At 38.3% G+C, this 22783-nt stretch overlaps 1 protein-coding gene across 14 annotated transcripts in view; it reads right to left on the minus strand.

Moving 5' to 3' along the window:
• Window positions 1-16767, minus strand: part of RhoGAP19D (Rho GTPase activating protein at 19D) — a 510472-nt gene extending 493705 nt beyond the window's left edge. For 6 of the 14 annotated variants that reach the window (XM_081741279.1, XM_081741278.1, XM_081741280.1 and 3 more), the window contains exons 1-2: window positions 16589-16764; window positions 8604-8727 (exon numbers count right to left, since the gene is read on the minus strand). In XM_081741279.1, coding sequence (XP_081597405.1) covers window positions 8604-8642 — 39 coding nt within the window. In that variant the 5' untranslated portion in view covers window positions 8643-8727; window positions 16589-16764. Of the gene's footprint in view, window positions 1-8603; window positions 8728-16588 lie in introns of all 14 variants that reach the window. The other 8 variants (XM_081741282.1, XM_081741285.1, XM_081741275.1 and 5 more) reach the window with 4 other exon arrangements.
• Window positions 16768-22783: the final 6016 nt, after the last annotated feature.

A 22783-nucleotide genomic window follows, 5' to 3' on the forward strand; every position in this document is an offset into this window, starting at 1 on the left:
AGCCACTGAAAGAACAGAATCGAATTTTTGGTCACAAATGAATCAATTTCCGCATGCAAGTATTTGCTTGGGTTATCAATAATCTTGCGTTGAGACGGAGTATTTTCCCCTTCACGTTCTTTTAGAGCCTTTACCATTCTTCGTTTACACTCTAGCGACAACGTTTGGTCAAAAAAAGCCAAAGCGACCAGCACCTCACTCAAATACCACAAATGTCTCATCAGCTTCTGAAGCGCAGCCTCTGCAACACGTGGGATCTTGCTCTTGAATTGAATAAGTCCTTGAAGTAGTTCCAGATCACAAGCGGGAGCAAGTTCAGCATGCGTTGCTGTAAACCATGCTTTAACATAAAACACAGTCAAAAAAATGCAGACTTCTTGGATTCCCTTTTTTTCCTGTTTGGTTATTCGAAGCTGAGAATTAAGCATGTAAATTTTGAAGCTGTATAGTGCCTTCGATAACCACCTGGCATGATGAATCGCACCTGGTCTTCTAAAGTGAACTCCTCTCTGTGGTTGCTGTCCGAGGAAAATTACTGTTAATTCTAGAAGTTCCAGATAATCATCTCTGTAATGATCTGACTGCAATTGACGTTGTGCAAAATCCAGAACAGATTCTACGTTGTTTCCCAGTAAATCAGATATAACTTTGTTTAAGATACCGGGCTCATATTTGGTGAGATCGAGCTTGTCCCAAAATTGTTGTAATGTCTCGAACAATGCGACTTTGGGCCCAGTCGTTACACTACCACAAACGCAAATTTTAAATACATTAGCAAGCATTAATTCCAAAATGTGATGACGACATGGAAAGCTAAGAAGTTTTTCCTTTAAAAGACGCTGTAAGTGCGTGCAGGTACCTGATACGTTCCCTGTATTACTCGCAGTTGTGTCAAAACACAGTGCAGCTACTCTGTCGGCAATTTTCCAGTCCTTCAACAATTCAACAACTGCTGTAGCTTGTGCAAGACCAGTGGTTCTTTCTAATTTTGCGGCTCCTAGCACCTTGTCTTCAGTTTTACCAGACAAGTCCCTAACAACCACAGGTAAACGTTCTGTTTTCTTATTGTTGTACTCGTCATCCATTAGCTTGCTGTCCCACTGAACCTGAAGTGGTCCCTCGGGTTGAAATTTGGCTTTCAACATTTCCGCTGATGCTTTACGATGATGTCGCCGACTACGTGAAACTGTTGAGCGGTTTATAGCTAGTTTAGTTGTATCATGTCCTAAGCTCTGTGCAGTAGCAGTTATTAAATACGTTGCTTTCCTAACGCTCACTTTAGTTCTATCTAATGTTGCACACAATTCAGAAGTAAACACACTCTGTCTTGCTCGTTTCTTTGGTGTTACCTTCTGTAGAGTTGGTTGAAAGTTGTGAGTAAAAGTGTCATTAGAAATTGCATTTGAGTCGTCACCTTCGATTTCATCAGAACAAATACTTGCATCCAAAGTCACCACTGTTTCCTTGCTTTGACGTTCCAATTCTTTCTGTTTCATTTTGTTAAATCTTTCCTGTCTCTCTCTAGATCTCGACTCTCTCACGGCAAGTGTTTTATCCACACCACCCATTGTTCCTGGACGGCCAGGTTGTCGTTGCGCTATGAGGAAGTCTTTGTCTTCTTTATTCTTCATCACATCCAAAGCATTAGCACAAGCGATATCAAACATTTTTTCTAATTCACCCACAAACTGTTTTTCATTATTCACTTGTGTATTAGTTTTCCTACTGGCATTTTTCTTTAATTTGCACCACTTCTCAAATAACTGTTCAACTTTGGTGACCGTGTGCTTCCTCGCACGAATTGGAATGCGTGCTCTTTCCCAAAATCCCTCAACTTCTTGCATTACACAGCGTGAACTTTCTCGTATAGTTTTTTTCAACAATAGGTGATGATGGAGAAACAATTTCAGGACCTGCTTATTGGAAGGGAGTTTGCTACCTAGTATCACATGGTCTGTGCTGCCCAGCAAGTAAATTTTACTATTATTCCTAGTCGAGTATGAGGTTTTCTTTTTCTGTTCCATTTCTCACTCAAAATTAATGCACCGAGATCCTCTCAAACGTCTTACTGATTGATGGTACACCAAACACCACGATCTACTAGCGTACGAAATACAGTAAAGAGATCCAAAGTTTCCTTAACCAAATTTAAATCCCCAGTTTGCACGTAAACGACGACGGTAGTTTGGTTATTTAATAAGAGAAAGATCTTAAAATTGATCTTTAAATATAAATTAGAACAAAATCCTACACACAAATTAACAAGACGTTAAACAGCAAGGCAATTCTGTGCACATTGCGCAAGAAATTATTGTCAATGGCTCCTTCCTTTTGTTACAATAGTGCTGCAATCTGTTGGTCATCTCTTGAAGTATATACGAATAGCAACATTCTGTATACCTGATTTCCAAAGGCTTGAGCGACCAGTAAATATTTGAATATTAAAGAAATTTTTGATGTGTAACCTATTCTAACGAAAAAGAAGAGAAATAACGGGTGGCCCGCTAATTTTTTCAATTTTCGAAAATAAGGGACACCCTAATAAACATGTTGTGTGCAGTGACAAGATCAGAGACATCAATCATTTACGGGAAAGAATCGTCGCGGCGGTTAGGACAGTTACATCTGAAATGTCGGTGAATACGTGGCGAGGAGTGGAAAATCGTCTCCACGTGTGCAGGGCCAATAATGGATCCGACGTTGAAGTCTACCAACATTAAACAAAACTTGAAGGAATTCTCTTTCATGATATGTACTCATTGATGTAAGTTTTCATTCATTTTCCAATCAAATTTATACTTAAAAACTAGGGAGTTCTTTTTCAAACACCCTGTATATAAAGGACTTTTGCTAAACCAAACTCTTTAAATATTGTCCAAAGATAATGCACGGACCAATTGATAAGATATCAAAGAACTAAATAAAAAGATGTTCCGGGTCCGCTTCCCGGTGGGGACATTCGGTAGAAAAGGTATACCAGCTTTTTCAGGCCAGTTATTCTGAGTGAGGTTTTTCCTGAGTTTTCCGCATTCACACCAGGCAAATGCCGGGATGCTGTCTAACATTATAGTCCCAACCAGAATCCTTCACTCCCAAAATTCTCGGATAGTATAACCACCGAGGGACGTCATTCCTCATGTGAGTGACAGGCTAACATGGCCATAAATGCCGTATCTTAATTCCTAATTCTAATCCTAAACCAACAGATATGGATAAGTGTAAATTTTCATGTGTAGTCTTCAAGAAAACGAACATTTCTAAACAAAAAAATTGATTATGTACGATACTCGCGCCATCTATTACGATGAAACTGAAGCTTTTCATTACGACACTAGCAGTGGTTTTCAACCTTTTCGAGCCTAGCGCTCTCTCGATTGAATGCGACAGTTCTCAGCGCTTCCCGTTATCTTTACCCAATCCACAAAACTAAACCCAAGACTAGGTATACAGTATAGTTAATCAAATTGTATTGGGTCGGTGCAAAAGTTCATGCCGTTCTTCATTGGTTTAGCAACACTGTGTTCTGAAACCCTTGTTTCTTGTTATTCAATAGTTTCTCTTCAGTTTGGAGTTGATGGGTTTGATTTTGAGTTTAGTGTTCCTTTCAGTTGCGAGGCTCTATGTGACATGGCTACTGATAAACGTGAAATCCGAACCACATGGGCTTCCGCCGGAAATCGAACCCGCGTCTCCCACGCTTCTTCGGTTTGGAGTATGATTGTTGCGAACATGTGTTTATACGTTGTCAACAGCTAGTTCTGGCCATTTTCACAGGTAATTAATATGAAGTGTCAAGTAGGGAAAAAATGAACCCTTCCGACACAATATACTCTTCGAGTTTAATGGAGGCTCTAGTGCTGCAGAAGCCACAAGAAGAATCTGTGGCGGGTACTGGAATGAAGCACTTGCTAAGAAGACGGCACGGAGGAAATGGTTTTCTCGTTTTCGAGAAGGAAAACTCGATTACTGCGATGAACTATATTCTGGAAGATCTTATTTTTATGAAAATTACCTAAATCAGTTTGTTCACGATAACATCGCCAGAAAAACACGGGAGTTGGCACATATTATGGAATGTGATCACAACTATTATGCGCCATTTGCATTCAGTGGGTAAGGTGCAGAAATTGGGAACATGGGTACCACATGCGTTAAACGACAACAACAAAAATCAGCAAGCGTACGCGCCTTTATTGTGGGAGACCCAGGTTCGATTCCCGGCAGGAGTCCATGTGGTTTGAATTCCACCTTAATCAGCAAGTCCACGTCTCACATAACCTCGCTGCTTAAAGGGACGTTAAACTAAAAATCAAATCAAATCAAGAATAAGTGAATAACCATATGTTCGTCTTTGCTGTCCCATTAGCGTTTAGCTTGTAATAAGCATAAATCCTTCCTTGGGAACAGTTACAGGTCACGAGAAATGGTGCCTGTATGTAAACTTGAAGATGAGAAAAGAATGGCTCAGTCCATCGAAAAAAGCAACACCCCATGCGAAGATAGTGCACACTCTATTGAAAAAAAAAAAAAAAAAATCTCGGTTTGGTGAAACCAAACTGGCATTCCTAACCATGAATCGCTACCAAAAAGTGAGCAAAGTAGCTCCAGTGGTAGAGATTGGTTTCGCATTCGAAAGGTCGTGGGCTCGATTCCCGATGCCAACCATCCTGACTCGGGCTTTGCAGGTTCCCGTCCTACCACGCAAATGTCGGGATGGTACGTACTAAGCACGCCTTGGCCCGATATCTTCCCATTGTTATTGTTCGATATCCAACATAAAATGACCTTTGAGCTGTATTCGGTGGCTGTTAAATAAATAAATAAAACGATGAATGCTGTCGTGTCGTAAATGATCATTCATTTATGACACAGTATATCAATGTATTGTTATTGTGTATTGTATTACATTATTTTGTAGTGTGCTGTGGTGTATTTACTAAATAATTTAACATTGTAAACACAGCACGAAAAATAAAATCATGTAAAGTTTAACCCATCTTTTTGAAGTAATACGTTCCTGCTGAGCTATTTTCATTGTTCCGCACACCGACTAGAAAACATTTATCAACCAGCGTATACATAAAAATAACGCTCATAAACAAGAACGGCGTGTCAGAGGGTAAACAGCTAATTGCTAGCATTTTCAGTGTTTAAATTGCAGTGTGACAAGACAACACCATTTTCTGATAGCTATCAAAGCCTTTTTCTCTCATTCATGAGCACCCGAGGGAAAACGTGGTATTCCTCAAAAAGAGTTGAGAACACGCTAAGGAAATTGTCTGCATCAACTGGCTACTACAAAGGTCATACGAGGTAAGATTAACAACTTTCTTCTCTCTTTAAAAAAAAAAAAAAAAAAATATTTAAAAGAATCAATAATTACACTCGTAAAAACATAATCAAGGTACCATTAGATTCCACGATATGCAACACCATTGGAAATAATAAAGAAGTAGCATTAGGAAGTTCACTCTTCCTGGTTCTGGTTCCTTCAATCACGTTTATCGGCACTTCAGTTTAGGCCAGCGTTTCCCAACCTTTTTCAACTTGCGGCACACTACGGGTGTTACTTGGATTCTCGTGGCATACTTATAGATATTATTATTTGCAAATATAAAACACAGTGGTATTTTTTTCTGTGATTATTGATCTCCTTCCCACAGAGAAGAAAGCTCGATCACTGGTTTCCCCCCGTGGTAAATCATTATGCTTATTTTTCATTCTAATTTAAAAATAGAAAACAATTGCAATGAAATATTGGACTCAGGTTTTTAAAAATACGCTTTCTCTTTAAAAACTGTATCCAACCTTTTACTAAGAAGGAAGATCACTAAATTACGAACGAACAAACAAATCTCTTACTTTTAAAACACAAATGTAGGTAATTTGTCGAAAGGATTGAATTATATTTTAAATTTTCAAGTTAAGAAATAGTCTTCAATAATAAAGAAGCAATAATGGTCATAACAATGATAGCAAATACTTTTCTCAACATTAGAAATGTACAGAACAGTAACCTGATATGAAACTTAAAATTGTAGATTCGTAGTAGAGGTTCATAGTAATGTGAAATACAAATATACATTTTTTTCCTACGTTTTGCAATTTGATTGCTATAAAATAAACAATTTTGTTTCGATTCCTCGCGGCACACCAGCGGCCCATTCACGGCGCACCAGTGTGCCGCGGCACACCGGTTGGGAAACGCTGGTTTAGGCCATGGTTTTGGAACGGTGGGTTGTAACCTTTTGATATTCGCCACCCTGCTAAAGTTAGGGAAAAAACGTTGCAAACAGCATTGTTCGATCAATCTCGTATTTTCTACAGGGTGTCCGAGAGAGAATGGTGACGATGAGGAAAGATCTGCAGTAACTCACCAATATAATTTCCGGAGATTTATTTAGATGAGAACTATAGTGATGACGATATCTCGTGAAGCTTGACCTAGATTTACCGATTTCATCGCCCAATAGAACACAAGGGTTTGTCCGAGTCGTCAACCCCCACCCATGAAGTTTTGATAATTCCGTCCCTCGCGCTATACGGAGAACAGTTCCTGAGGGTACAGTGTTGTCGCGTTGCCGCTAAGTTTCGTTTTATGATATTATTGTTGTTCTTGTTTTATATTTTTGCTGGCAAAGAATCGTTAGAGCCTATTTGATCCAAGTGTGCCCTTGCTGGCACTGCTGTCGATGTATATTTCCCCGTACCTCCCACAAAAGAGAAAGAGGAAAGTTGCTATGGCCGAGGTTCTCCAATACTTGCCACTGCGAATTATTTTCCGGATGCTGTTTTCTGTCTTGTAAGCCATACCAAGTCGCTTACGATCTTCACTAGCCAAGACCAAACGACTGAATGACAAATTGGAAATACAACCGAGGTCAATCACTTCTTCCCCCCAAAGCAAAGGGAAGATTTCCTCCGCACGAAAGCGGCGGGAGTGGGACCGAAGTATGTTTCACATATTTTCCGAGGGCACAGTTGAAATAGACAGCTCTTGTGTTTGTGTTATAGAACTTTAAAGACTGTTTTGCAACGTCTCCTAAGTTTAGCAACGTTGTTGATACATTCCTGTTGTTTCACTTTTCTCAAGCATGCGTCGTTCGGAAGGCAGCTCCACCAATCGTACCTTATTCTTCCGATGCATCACGTGAGAGAGAGTCATTCTATGATTCGTGTTGAGTCTATGCTTCACTAGTTGTCGCGGTCATTGTAATAAATGTAAAGCGCTGACACAGCGGAGAATATACTTTTCCAAGCAGTGTATCGAGCACCAGTGGATTGTGAAACAGCACAATTTAAAAATAAATTTTATGTCACCCCGACATTTTATTTTTTAGCACAAAGCCTTTAACCTTCAGTTCGTCGTTGTATTATCTTACCACCCGGTATATGGTTATATACACCTTGCTCCATAAGCTTAATCTCGATACCAGACATGATGTTGGCAAATACTTGCCATCACTGTCCAGGCAAAGCTGAACGTAACACTTCACGTTTGCAACACTGGTCTGACATACCTAAATTCTTCACTAAATTTGCAGTCATTTGATTGTTGGTGCCTTCCTACTGCTATATTTTCTCAAAAATGCAGTCTGATATTGTTCAAACAAACGTCTTAGCCATTATTAGAAAGGATAAATAGATGTTCCTCCGTTGTGCACACCACTCCTGTTTACTATCGCACAACACACTGACCCAGCAATACGCGACGTCAATCTTTGTCCCGAAGACACCAGGATTACCCTCCTCCTTTCAGAATGCCCCAGGTTTCTTTGATGCAAAGAGCATGGAGAAAATTCCATTAAAATCCTAATACGGTAGGGAAACCATGTTAGCCAGAGTTGGTGCACGCAAGTGGTGGCGTTGGAAAGATCCAGGTCCTCTGAGCATAGTGGTGATGTCAGAGATCGGCACCAGAAATGGGGTTCTGAAGTTTTGGGCACGGGTTCCTTCTATACATCCATTAAACATGAAGTAGTTGTACAAAGGTGGTGGCGTTGGAAAGGTTCGGGTCGTCTGAACACAACGGTAATGCCATAAAGCAGGCCCTGGCCTCGAAGCCCCAGAAACGGGGGCCCGAAATTTTGGGTTTGGATCTCTTCTATTCGGCTATTAAACAAGGTGTTTTTGGACGCAAGTGGTGACGTACTGGGCCATCACCTGCGTCCAAGAATTCCATGTTGAACAGTCAAATAGAAGAACCACTAGTCCAAAATTTCGGAACCCCATTTCTGGAGCCTCAGGGCCAGGGCCCGATTTCTGATATTACTATTGTGCTCAGGGGACCCGGCCCTTCTTAAAGTCATCATCTGTGTCCACCAACTCCACGTCTACCACACTTTTCCTGATAGGAGAACCGGCTCCATGCTCTTTTATAATTATATGCTTTATAACTTGCTGAAGCATTTGCATTTACTTGGTTTTAATCGAATCATCTTGTAGTTTGTAGAATTCTCCCTAAAGGAATCATATGTCTGATCTTCTAGATTTTTAAATGAATATTTACCCAAGTCTTAGTTAACCGTGTTTCTCTTTAGCGAAATAAAGGGGTAAATCACAGAAAATAAAAGCAAAAGTGGGAAAGTTTAAATAGCACTTACCTTCCCACGTGACCCATCCTCTTTCCGTTTGTCTGCCATTTCAAAAAAAAGTTCAAGACAAGAGGAAGAGTTGAAAGACCATCATCAAATGTTCACAGCCATTCTCCAGACCTCATCCAACCCTCTGAAATGGAAAGCAAAATATAACAAAATCTGGAAAACCAATCATTGCCCAACAAGAAGGAAAGACGGTGAAACACATTACACAAAACATCTCTCTTATCTACAAAAGACTGTAGCCAAATATAAGCTAATAGCAATTTGAAGACTGGAACAACAGTATACTATGGTATATACATTTGCAAGGTAATCTGATTAATGGTTTCCACTACGTTGTTTAGGTTTGCCTGAGTTTAAGTAACATTATACCTTTTAAAAACCTACTTGCTTCCCTGTCTACCAGGTTTTAAATTATACGAATATCTTCATTATTTCCGAAGATATAGGGCTATATTTTGTATTCATATTTTGAAAAAATAAGTTGAACCAACCAATGTTTCATGTTAACTTTTTACTTGTAATAGTCCACACTATCACTTTCTAAAATATTCCCCTTCCCTCTTGAACACCTTAACTAGACATGTTATCTTTTACGGACCCTGAAAGTGGTCTGAGCAGGTGTTTTTAGATTTTTTCTTTTTTTAGTGGGTTACAGACAACTGCTTCAAGGTTCATAATGTGTGAAGTCCCTGGCTCGATTCCTGGTCACGTGATTACGATTAGAAATTAGATTTCTGGGCTTTCAACATCTACGACCATGTTAGCCCGTCACATATATGAGGGATGAGGTCCCTCGGCGATCACACTATCCGCGGAAAGGGAAGGAAGGATGCGGTCTGGGACTATTATGTTAGGTACTATCCTGGCATTTGCTTGGTGTGAATGAGGAAAACCCAGAAAAACCCTACTCAGAATGGCTTACCTGAAAAAGCTATTACCACCGGGACTCGAACTCGGGACCGCTCAAACGAAATGCGAGAGCGTTAGTGACTACGCTACGCGGGGCCACCTCTCGTCACGTGAGTTTATGGTGAACAATATTGTATTAGTGGGTTTTCTCAAGGTTTTCCCATTTACGTTTTCCTCCAGAAAACTTCTCATTTCGTGGGGAACATTAATTATTACTACTTTTATTTGTTAATACATGGTTGAAGAGAAACACAATATGGAGAATAACTCCTACTTTGGTGCGCAGAGTTAGTACATAGTGGTCTAGTTTACTAAAGAAAAACGTAAACACATTCTTGTCTTTAACAAGGCTTAAACACGGCCACCTCATCAAGTGAACTATACAGCATTGCGTAATCCCAGCACAGAAGTGTTAAACATTCCCATGTTTTTACTTTGAAACAGGTTACGAAGAACAGAATTTCTATCTGTCATCGCTTCCACACATGGTTTATCTACGTCACGTGTCAGAATGTGGATCTGTGTAATTTCTTACTGTTGAAGTCACGCTCGCCAGTAAAGGTACAAAACAAGCTAGGGGCGTATCGTGGCGTGATTACTAAAGCATTGCAGAACGGACCACACGTTTAGGTATCTCTCTTTGCATAAACTTTAAAAATAAGTAAACTGACTCGTTTCACAGTTGAAAAGAGAACGTATAACACACTTTTTAAAGTAAATGTTTCTGTAAGAAAAACGAAAGAAATAAACGCGATTAAGAGCACAAGCATACATTACTATGCATAGTTTATTTAATTTGTCTCTTTATACAATTTCTGAAGTACATATCGTTAGAGAGTTGCTCTACAGCACAATGACACATACAATTTCCGAAAGACATCTTTTGTTGGTTTCTTTGTTAAAATTTAGCTTCTCCTTTGAGGCTACAGTTTAGGGTGGAATTCGAACTAGCATGATTTCAAGACTCTTCTACCGAGAAATCGTGTACCAAAGGCGTGCGAGCTAGTCACTACACCAGCAGGGAAATCTACCGTAAACAGAATTTGGAACAACGGCCTCCAGACAGAGTTGTCTAAACCTGCAACTCTGGCTCCTGGGTTCAATAACAGGTTAGTGAGCATGAGTACAATCCCATTGGGAACATCGAGCAATACGGTATATGGCTCTAACTCCCATTAGGAACTTCGAGCCCAAGCCTAATAAAGTATATGGGTGCAACCCCCATTAAGAATGAAGACGGTACCTGTTCTTAGAACGCTAAATAAATTTAAAAAGCACTTCCCGTTATTGTTCCTACTCTATGTAGATCAACATTAATATTGAAAGTTATAACGGATTTGCACAATTTTCGGTGTTAGTAGAACCTTAAAGATGGAGATAAAATGTACTCTTGGGACACTTCATCGATTACAGGAAACCGCTTCTCGTTACTTGCAGCGTGAATACCAGAAATTGTTGTTTTCAACACCTTCTAGTGTATTTATCACCTCCATTAACAAATTCGATTCCTAAGTGATTGGCTATTCGAGAGAGCGTTTCGGATACGTTACCCACTGCAGCGAACGCGACTAAGGTGGCAACTTCGTAATTTTACTTTCGCCAGAGCTATAAATCATACTGTGAGTCAGTCAGGGTCTCCAGGTCTTTTTTGCCAGGTTCAGGTCTATAATAGCAGAGTTCCAATACTCTGAACAAAGCACCTTCCAAGCAACTGTTTCTTGATAAAAATCCCCTTGCCTGGCAACACGTCTTTCCTTTTTCCCTCCCTGTCGACATCTTTTAAACAGCAGGCGGTCTATTGTTCTGAAACGCACCAAATACGCTCGAGCCGAAGTTTTCTGCGCGGTTTTATTGCTTTCGCGTTTGCAGCTCATTGTGATTAGCCATCCACATTTAAATACATGGTCAGTATATTCCAAGCGTACGCATGAGCAATAAGAACATGTCGCGAACGCTTTAAATAGCCGCCTTGTAACTTTTGAACCTCTACATCCGAGCCAAAATATATGGTGATCCAACAAGTAGTATATTTTTCCCCTCTCCCGTATAGTTTTTATACAGTTTGACACCCCTACTGAGTGGCAGTGACTCAGTTAGTAGACCGCTGGATTCAAATCTGAACGGACATAGATTTAAATTCCGCGGCAGGCCATTCTAACAAAGTTTATATCAGATTTTTTTTTTCTGCTTCATCGTGTAAGAACCAGGATTCCAGGATAATAATACCTTTAAATGAGTCTCTGGAAGACTCCACGCAATCCTGACTGCCTTCTACTTTAATCTGAACAAGGTGCCTAAAGTCACAAATACAATTAAAATTAGACACAGATAATGAGATAGATTATATTCTAAATTTGAAGTGCAAGAGAGCTATTTACATTGAATCTCACTTTCCAGTTTTTTATTCTTTCATTCGTGTTATGCAAGAAACGGTTGAATAAGTAACTTCTTAACCATGATTATTTAAATCGATCTTTCGACTCTGTATACACTTTAAGCTCCTCACCACTACAGAGCTTCTTTACCGAAAATAAACTTAATTTTAGAAAGGTCATCTTTCAATTATTTTCTGCCTTACCATTGTTCACTTTAAAAAATTGCAAAGTAGGAACAAATGAAATGAAATCTTTCATCTTAAAGTTCTATCATTTATGCTCTTAAGGCATAGGCGGCGCCAGGATTTTGGTACTGTGGGTGCAGGCTGGAAAGAGACAACACATCCTCTCTACGCCAGAACGCTCCAGCTTCCTTGCCAGAACGCTCTACACTATTGAGCCTTAAGATCTCAAAAATACTTCGTAAGTTTTTTTTTAATTATTTTTTAGAAAAACACGGTATGGTAGCAAGTAACTTACGAGAGACTTAAGAAGTCACTCAAATATATCCAATCCAATCATAGGAAACAAATATACAAAATAGAAAGGATTATTGGAAGAAATCTGAAAATCGAAATTAATGTGGGTGCAGTCGCACCCACTGTGGTGCCTTATGGTTAAGGGAGACGGATGATTTAGGTAGATGGATGATGATCGAGGAATTGGTGGGAGGAAACGGGAGTTTCTCGAGAAAATCCATGGACACGGCGTTGTACACACAAACTTACTTGGTCAGGGATAAAACCAGACACTACAAGTACCAGAGGTAATGTGACCTCCTAGAAGGTAGATTCATATACGAAACTATATTAGATTTCATTAACTCGACGGTAGAATTGTGTTTTAAACACGCGAGTAGCTATCGATGCTCTTGGGAGTTTTTGCCAAACCAAAAATACCTAATTTGGGGGAGGGGAGGATATAGAACTAAAAAAAAAAAAACCTTCAAAATTTGAATTGAAATTATAACCCTTATTTTGATAATTACTTTTTTCGAACGTGCTTTCCATTATACCCTTAGTTTCAGAATTGACTCAAAACATGCATTTATCCAGAGATCTCAAGAACGTAATACCGTTAGAAAGAATATGTTTCAGAATCGTGCAATACATTTTATCCGCACTCGAGTAGAATTTATACATAAAACAGACTCGACACCGAAAAAATACATTTATAATGCGCAAACTTCAGGAGCAAGATCTGTTGGTTGATTCGAGTTCAACGCACTTTCTCAGCATCAGAAGTAAATACGCAACGCCATGTATTGTTTAAAGTAAAATCTGAAACATTACTTGCATTTCCATCTAGCACCCCCTCCAAGAAGGGAGCCCAGGACCACTAGAGTTATCTAGGGAGAGGCATTGCTGAGTAATGACATTACGCGGATCTTCGAAAATGACATGCTAATTATATCTACATCTTTTTGTACAGTTGCACTTTACCCCTGTTGGTACAGGCGAAGTTCTAGTGTGCCATAATTTTTTTCCCCACAAATTTAGTTCTCTAAAGACTTGGAAACTCTTACTGCATTAGCGAATATTCATTTACAAATCACATAAGTAAAATCGAGAGGGTCCATCACCTGACTGAGTATCTATTACGTACGAACCTGTACATTATAATGGAAAAATGAAATATTTCAGTTTTACGTTCCACGGTTACGCCGTGTAGGCTAAAGGGGACCGTGATTATGTGAGTGAATGAAACGGAACAATGAAGAAAGCAAAAGGAAAAGGGGAGAACATAGAAAACCTACGGACACGATGATTGTTCATTATAACGACCACTTAGCACGAACTGGGGTCGAACCAGTTACCCTACACACAAGAGAAGAACAACCTACCTCTAAACCACAGCAGTCCCACAAGTGTTAAGAGGCCTCATACCGGCGAAATTAAAAAAAACCGCTAATTTTACAGTAATTATTTAGTATCTTCAAATAGATAAAAGATAATTGAAATGTGGAACAAGAGCGCCCTAGACAATATTATTTTGCATGAGGTACCGTTATCATGAGTCACCTAATGGCTTTCCGTTTTCAGCCGTTTAGAAATGCGAAAATAAATGCCCATTTTCAAAATGGTTCGAAATCGAAAGCAGATAAGTAAGAAGTGATAACGGTATTCCATGTAAAATGATATTGTCTTGGGCGCTCTAGTTCCACATTTCGATCCTTTCATCTATCCACATTTCGATTATCTTTTATTTATTTGAACATATCACATAATTACTATAAAGTTAGCTGTATTTTAATTTCGCCTGGATAAGGCCTCTTAATGAAATTATCTGCGAATTCGTATTATGCACATACTTATTTTAGAACGAAACATCTAAAACTTTAGACAGCGCCAATCTCAGCGTCTTGAGCGCCGTAACCCTGTATGTTATTTGTCTACATCCAGCAATACCGCTCGTTCTAGTTCCTGTAACTCTCGTTGGGATACGAAACAAATCCCTCGTACAAATATACCCACTCAAAATGGGAAGTCATTAACAGAACATGTGCTACGTACATAAAGGCAGCTGGTTTAAACCAGCCAACCCTGCACATAATCGTGAAGTTTATATTAGCTTTATTAGTAGTTTATATTATTTATATTAGTTTATTTATACGTTAAAGTCACTTTGGAACACAAATGTGCAAGCAATAAAATCATATCGGGATAATACTTATAACGTCCTTAATAAGCACAAATACATAAACCGACACGTGAGGTAGGTAATTTTTGTGGCACGTTTACCCACCATCGCTGACCCGCCTGCTTCTCACGGACACACTCGCGCTACCGTTCGAGACACCTTGCTGTGTTCCTGCCTGGACTTGGTTAGATAGCATTCGTGCTTCTCGTGGCCACTTAGCATAACTTGCACAATAGCACTTTTGCACAATAGCCCTTATCATGTGTACACTGAAGCTATTCTAAAGTGAACCTGCACCGTGGAATGAAAGTTCGCATCTAAACATGATTGATTAAGATACAAGGAGTAGATTTACTGAAAAGGAAGTATATATTCAATGAATTTATGTATGGATTCGTACAATAAATCTGCACCAAATGCGCAGACAACAAAGAGGGAAACATGTAAAACTGTAATGAGCAGTATGAAGTAACGAAGGTAGGTAATTTTGAGCACTATCCGACGGTTAATAGCTTAAGAAAGATTGGTATCCTCCCCCAAATCACTTGGTAGTGATTCTGGCTAACTTAGTAGTGATTAAGGTTCGACTTATAATTGTGATGAGTATAAATAGGTAAGGTTATAGAATACAGGTCCCCTAGTATACGTTAGTAGCTACGTCGGCTCCTTTCTCTAACACAGTTTAATATTTAATTCACATAGTAGCTATTGCCGAGCGAGCAATAAATGAAGGGATTAGAACAACCGCAGGGCACGTTGTTTTGTGTCTTTATTACAGCTGAATGGGAAGGGGACCTGTGTTCTAGAACCTTGCCGTATAAACATAGTGCGTATGTATGACAAAAGCTACAGGGCATAAAACACAAACCAGCATGTGCTAGGTAGCCACTAAAAAAGACGAATGCTATCTGAGTTTGGGCAGGAGGCTGCAGGGAGGCCCGAGCGGTAGTGAGGAGTAAGTCCGTAGGGTGCAGGCGCGTCAGCGACGATGGGCATGTACATAAACGAGGTAGTCTATAATGGCTCACTACATGTCACAGTACCGGCTCCTGAGCCGTCGATGGATTTGGCGGAGATAACAAATGCACTCCGAAAGATTAGTTTTATTGACGTTCTTTTGTTATCATGAATTTATTTCACCGTAAAATCTTCAATTTGTGCTAACCTATTCTTAATCAGCATTACTTGAGAAGGTTCTAGAATGCTACCCCGCATACATAGGTGAAGGTCGGTTTGCAGCCAGGTTGGTTCCTTTCTTGATCAAAGCCTAATACTCAATTCACACTGTAATGCCGAGCGAGTGATAGCGAAGGCATGTTAGTGGGCAGTGATCATTTATTACAACTCAATGAATGCGGGCCAGTGTTACAGATCCCTGCCCATCATCTCCAAGTTGGAACCTGAAACTGTTTGCGTTACTTATTTACTTATTTCAAAAGTACTATTTGTGGTGTGTAAATCAATATTGTATTACGCATAACACCCTCCTATACCTGTCGCAATTAAATTACAAGTGTCCATAAAATTAAGGTACAATACTACTTAAAAATGAAAGGGGGAGGGGACATAACGACTATCCAAGCTAACAACGATTAAAATAATATTTATTCCATTAAATTGAGAATTGATCTTTTTTCTGAGCTGCCTCCATGCAGATCGTACATTTGCGTTACAGTTTCCCTTCCGTAACTAATTTACAAGAGAAAACGTCTCACCTCTCAACTCCAGACGCTGGAGAAACGAAAATAGTTTTTTGTAAACATTCCTTTCTTGTTTATATTCTTATACACACTTCTAGCGCCAGACAGTTACGTAAACTAACTACCTGACAACTGATAAATTCCATAATAATCCACTTTCAGCACATATCATTCATAAATTTCACTCGACAAGTCGTCTTGTATATTACTTTAGTTCCATTGGCGTAATTTCAAATTCAATCACGGCAACCAACACCTGACAATTATGACAGGTTAGAACACATCACACTAGTACGTGTCAACGCGTTATTCCGTGTAAAACTTAGCTATTTTAAGGTTACAAGAGCTTTAGCTTACTTACTTGCTTCTTCCAAGGGCTAAATATCCATTGTCTTCTAAAGATCTGTAGAAACTTTGATATGTTTAACTGACAAACATTTCCACTACCTTTTGACACTAAAATACCACTACTTTACGCTGTCGAACATGGCGGAAAACAAAAACGAAACTACCCCGCGAAGATCCAGACTCAGCACTGCTGTAATTTCATTATTCTACAACTCTCTCCTTCTATTGACTGCAATGGATCTCCACGACATCTGTCGGCCAAGTGCTGAACTATTTTGTTGCTCAATCGTTCGAAAGAGATTGGTCAATTTCTCTAGACAGAATTCACCATAATATGGCATGGGCATACTCACCGGAGCAGTCGGATTTCCATCGGGTCCGAACCCCATTCCCCCCCCCCCAAAAAAAATTTCATAACTCGACATACGTTTCTATAGTTTCTTAATAAAATTATGCTTGTTTAGCAGAGAAATACTTCATATCTACTACACATTTGACCTTATTCATCACCTATAAGCCCTACTATCCCTTTTCTGATAAAAAAAAAAAAAAAACCTAATTTTATCATTCTTCATGAGAATACATGTATCCAAGGGCACCCATGTTGTGGTTTCCAGGGGAAGCAAGAAGCGACGTTTCAAAAATACTTTCAAATTCTGCTGTAACTATTGTAAATGTTCTATTAAATTTTTGATATTCTGAAGTACAATTTCCTCTAGGGGGACGAGCACCCCACCTTTCCCCCCCTGATGGGCGCCCTTGCATGTACAAGTGCTAAAAGCTTACTTATTGTTTTATGTTGTTGTAGAATAACATCCGTTGATACTATGTAACCACAGTGTTTTCTACTATAATTATTTAACCCCTCCGAAACCTTGGGATTCCCCCCAACAAAAATTTTTGGGTGTGCACCGGATAATTGGAAACACTTGATTCAATCATCACAAGAGAAGAAAATACACATGGAAATCCTCAACAGGCGGCCGGGGATATCAAAAATTATTTTTGATTAGTGTCGCAAAAAGTGAAAATCCGGGACTCTACTAAATTACGAGAATCTTCGAAATGCTTAAAATGAAAAGAAGTGTAGAATACTAATTTACTTTCTTCCATTAGATAGAGTTGTTCAACTATTACTTAATCTCATTTTTTAGTCATTTTAGTAGAAGACCTTCTCCTCCTTAGTTAAGCAAACGTAAGTAGATGATTTACCTCCTTCCCCTGGTAATATATATATATATATATATATATATATATATATATATATATATATATATATATATATATATATATATATATATATATATATATATATATATATTAATTATATTAATTTCTCATGATCTGTTATGTTTTCTGGCTTTCAGAATCTGTTTTAGCTAATTCACGGTATGATGTTTTCTTTTATATGTTTTCTCTGATCATTTTTTTTTTTTTTAAAAAGAACAGTTAATTCATTGGCAATACGTTCTAGCAGTGTTTGTTATTTTCAAAGAACTTCTTTCGTTGAATTTTTACTTTATACTCAGAAGTTGAAGAGAATAATTATATACCTAATCCTATGAAAAAAGCAAACTATACATCTTCGCTGAAATCCGGGACATTTAAGCATCTCGAGAAATATTTTTGGGGCGCCGGGACGCAGATCTCGATTCCGTGACGGGCCCGGATTTTCCAGGACGAATGGCAACCCTATCCCCAATGTACAGTGAGTGTAAAAAGTATTCATACAGGCAATATTTTTGTAAAAAATGTGATTTTCTCCTGCTTCCTTGATATGTAGATCCAACTCACTGGGCAATTTAAAAAAAAGTGTTCCGGAAAGGAAGACTTGGGGAAAGTATAAACAACAAATGCTATTTTGACCTTGGTTTACAGAGAGAAAAATGGAAAAGTTTGAAAATTCATTTGCAAAAAGTATTCATACAGTACCACAACTCTCACAGGAATACCTCACTATCCGTGTACAGAAAAACGAATGACAGGCCTGTAAAGGCACTCTAGTTTGTTCTACATTCCACTAGAGTGCATTTAAGTTCACAACATTATCGCGGAGTTTGGAAGTGCGGCAGTATGGGGCATAAAAGTCGTGAAACTACAGAAGAGGAACAAAGAATTATGTAATTCGTCTGCATAACCAGTATAAGTCACTTTTTTTGTAATCGCAAACATTGTTCGTAGGCCTAGAGGGACTATTCAAAGTATTATTGATTGAGTGGGACAAAGAAAAACGCTGAAAAATGCACATAGAAAGGTCGTCCAGTGAAATTAAATACGCTTTGTCAGTCATTGATAGTTCGAAAAATAAAAAAGCATCCGCGTCTGAGTGTGCCAGAGCTTGCAAGTGAGCTTTAAAATGAACTTAAAAGCATGTCTCACATTCTACGATTCGCAATTACTTGAGAAAGCATGGCTTTCATGGTCGGGTAGCCCGAAGACAATATTTTGTGAGTGAAGTCAATAGGAAGAAAAGGTTAACATTTGCCAAAGCACACCGGAATACACCACAAGAATTCTGGAACTGTGTGATATTTACTGATGAAAGCAAATTCAACATTTTCCCATCGGATGGACGAACCATGGTGTGGAGGCAAAAGAATACAGAGTTTCGAAAACAAAACCTGAAATCTACAGTGAAATGGTGGTGGTTCTATCAGGGTTTGGGGGTGTATAAGTGCATCTGTTGTAGGGTCCTTGCACTTTATAGATGGTACAATGAACCATTATCAGTACATTGATATTTTAAAATCGAATCTCTATTTATCTGCTGAACAAATGGGCATTACACAAAACGTCATATTCATGCAGGACAAGATCCAAAGCATTCCGCTTTAAACACACGCCTTTGGATCTCGTACAATACGCCAAAGTACATGCCCACACCTTCCCGATCCCCCGACATTAATCCAATTGAGCATCTATGGGACTAGGCCTACGTTGACAAACAGATTAGAAAACGACCGATTTCAAATAAACAAGACTTGCAAAATGCTCTGCAGGAGGAATGGCAGAAAATTCTCTCATCAAAGACCAACGCTTTGGTAACGTCAATGCCAAGGCGTATTAAAGCTATCATAGCAGCAAAAGGATATCCTACGAAGTACTAAAGTGGCTCAATCTGACGAAAACAAAGACACTAAATGAAATGTATGAATACTTTTTGTGGATTGATATTTCTTTCTTTTCACTAGCTTTTTGAATTTCCTGCACGAATAGTAGATTCTTTGTTTCATACAGTCCTAATTTGTTTCATATCAGTGTATTTTTGAGTTATGTTTCCTACACTTGAAGAAATAAAAATACAATTTTTGAGTTCAAGTGGTGTTTGTTCACCGTGATAAGTTACATGTTACCATTTTCCGAAATGTATGAATACTTTTTACATTCACTATGTATCCGTCTTTTTCCGGTCCCTGAGTAGTGAAAGGTTGAAAAACACTGTAATAAACTACGTTAAGATTTAGGACGAGTATTGGACTAGATTGAATACGCGAATAACTTTCCCGGAGCTGACATTTTCTCTTATCGTAACCATGTACTGGCCAAAATGGATATTCAATTGAAAAATGTAGCCAGAAGAAAAATAAGCAACATGAAGTTAAATAGGCTTACAGAAAATCGAAAAATGAAAAAGTAAGAAATCTTTTCTTATAAAATTTCGAAGAAAAATAATCAAACGAAGAAAAGATAAATACAGGTAGTAACAGGGGGGTGAAAGTGAATTAAACATACAGAAGAAGTAGCACGTTACCATAGGACAATACGGATCCAGAAGGAGGCGTCACCCTCAACGAATATACGTATAACTCTTATTGTGTTATTGCAACGAATTGATACAAAAGTTTATTTAGTCAAATGTACTCTCAATTTAATTTTTACTACGATTTACCTAATACCCCCAAGTGTTACAGTGGGTGGGATGGCTCCCTCCGAACTACCCATCCTTTTGATCATGCATGAAGAGATATAAACTTTTCGTGGCCCAATTGTGGATGTATAGAGGGGCTCGCGGCCCCCTAAATTGGAAAATAAAGCTCTTTCTGTGTTATTTCCGCGGACAATTTAAGATTTTTTGTCAATTTATTTTATCAATAGTCCGGTAATAGACTAGTGTAAACTAGGTAATATTCCCAAGTATCACAGCGGGTAATATTTTGCGCCCTGTCCAAACTTACTATCATTTTCCACAGGAATAAGGACAAATAAACCTTCTGTTCCCTAGTGACGGATCCAGAAGTTGTCACGCACCTCCTCAAGAAAAAATGTAACTCTTTTTGTGTTATTTCAATGAGTTGGGGTGACTAAAGTATTATTGTATCAACTTATTAGACCAATTATCTACTCTTAGTCTATTGTTAGTGTTAGTCTATTGCTAATATCCTCAACTGTTAGAGCGGGTAATATTTTTTGTCTCCTCCTTCTACGAAACCACGTATGTTTCCATTATTTTTATAACCACCTGTATATCCCATACTTAATTGGGCAATTAGTGTGTCCAGAGGTGTACTGACTCCATGAAAAGGGTGGTGATACAGGTATTAGGAGGGAATCTTAAGAAGGGGGTAGAATAGATATTGAGAGGGTGCCATATCAATTGGTCAGAGATGCGGTATTATATCACTGATATCTGTTACTATAAGTAAGGACTGAAAGACTGTGGTAAGGAATGGTATTTGCTCACAGTGTCCCCAAAGTGCTGTTGATGTTGAACACGGGACTGGACAACGAATCGTTCCCTAATTGGTCTTACGAAAACATTCAGGATACTCTGGGTATACATAACCGTGAGATATAGGCCAGATATATATATATATATATATATATATATATATATATATATATATATATATATATATATAGTGGATAGATATTGACCGTAGCAGGCCAATCTGCTCCCTCAATGCCCTTTTGGATTATTTTGATTCTTCATTTTTTTTTTTTTTTTCAAAAAAGAAATTAATCACAAGGATATATCGCACACCCCGATGGCAGAACTTTCTTTGTCTTTCTGCGATTAGCTTTCGTAAATAAAAATTTTCTGCAGGATTTCTTAAAAACTTTTCTACAGGAATTCTGCAAAACAAACACTTGTGATTGTTAAAAATACGTTTTACGCGACGTAAAAAAAACAGTTCAAACTATATTTATGCGAGTCATCCGTACATTTAAGACATCTACACATAGCAGGCATGTTTTTACACTTTTCTGTTGGCTATATATATTCCTCTGGCAATTTTTCTGCACAGGCGCGGCAAATTTTCTGCGATCACATCGCAGATCGCGGCATGTTCTGCTATGGGGTCGCGCACGATCGATGAAACTAATCCGATTTTGACCAAAATTGGGATGGTCAGAACATCACATGTTTAATGGTTCCTGTATTATTGGCTATCAAACTTGGAGTTACACTTAGTGAAAAGATGTCATATATCACATATGCTACCGATGATAGTATTTCGATGTTGATCTAATTTGGCATGGTAGTAGCTTAGTACGTATCACGTGTATTAAATATTATAGTATGCAGATTATTAGTTCCCGAATTACTCGCCGATAAATTTGAGTTTGGACTTAGTGAAATCTACAAATTTTAACCTGGGTCAATTATTTTTTCCTATTTCATATTAATGAGTCTCAATGCCTTAGAGTTCTCAACAAAATATTCCAAATAACTTTATGCAGACGGTGTAAACTTATATACAAAAGTAAGATATTTTACAGATACGATAGAACTACAAGAATATCTTCATTTAGTATATAAATGGAGTGTAGAAAATAACTTTAAACTCAATATTAAAGAAGAATTTTTAGGAATGATCAAAAAATGGATCAAAAGATTGCGATCTTGGTCAAGAATTTTAGGAACGATCAAACAAAAAATGAATCAAAAGATTGCAATCAGGGACCAATAATTAGGTAGTTTTTGAATCAGGGGTCCCAAAATTTTTGAACGGCCCCTAAATTCAGTTTTCGTTTTTTTTTTTTTTTTTTTTTTTTTTTTTTTTTTTTTTTTTTTTTTTTTTTTTTTTTTTTTTTAGAATAAGCACACCATACTGAGTTAAGTGGTAGTTTGAGTTCGGCTGCACTATATGTAGCTCTCCAGATAACTTATAATGCCTACAAGAAAATTTTTGATTGAAATATAATGGATCTTTTGATGCATTTTTGGATAAGGGCTATAACATTTTTAAACGGACCTTAATCCAGT

This window comes from Thermobia domestica, chromosome 15 (genome assembly GCF_964235325.1).
Source record: "Thermobia domestica chromosome 15, izTheDome1.hap1.1, whole genome shotgun sequence".
Taxonomy (NCBI): Eukaryota; Metazoa; Arthropoda; class Insecta; order Zygentoma; family Lepismatidae; genus Thermobia; species Thermobia domestica.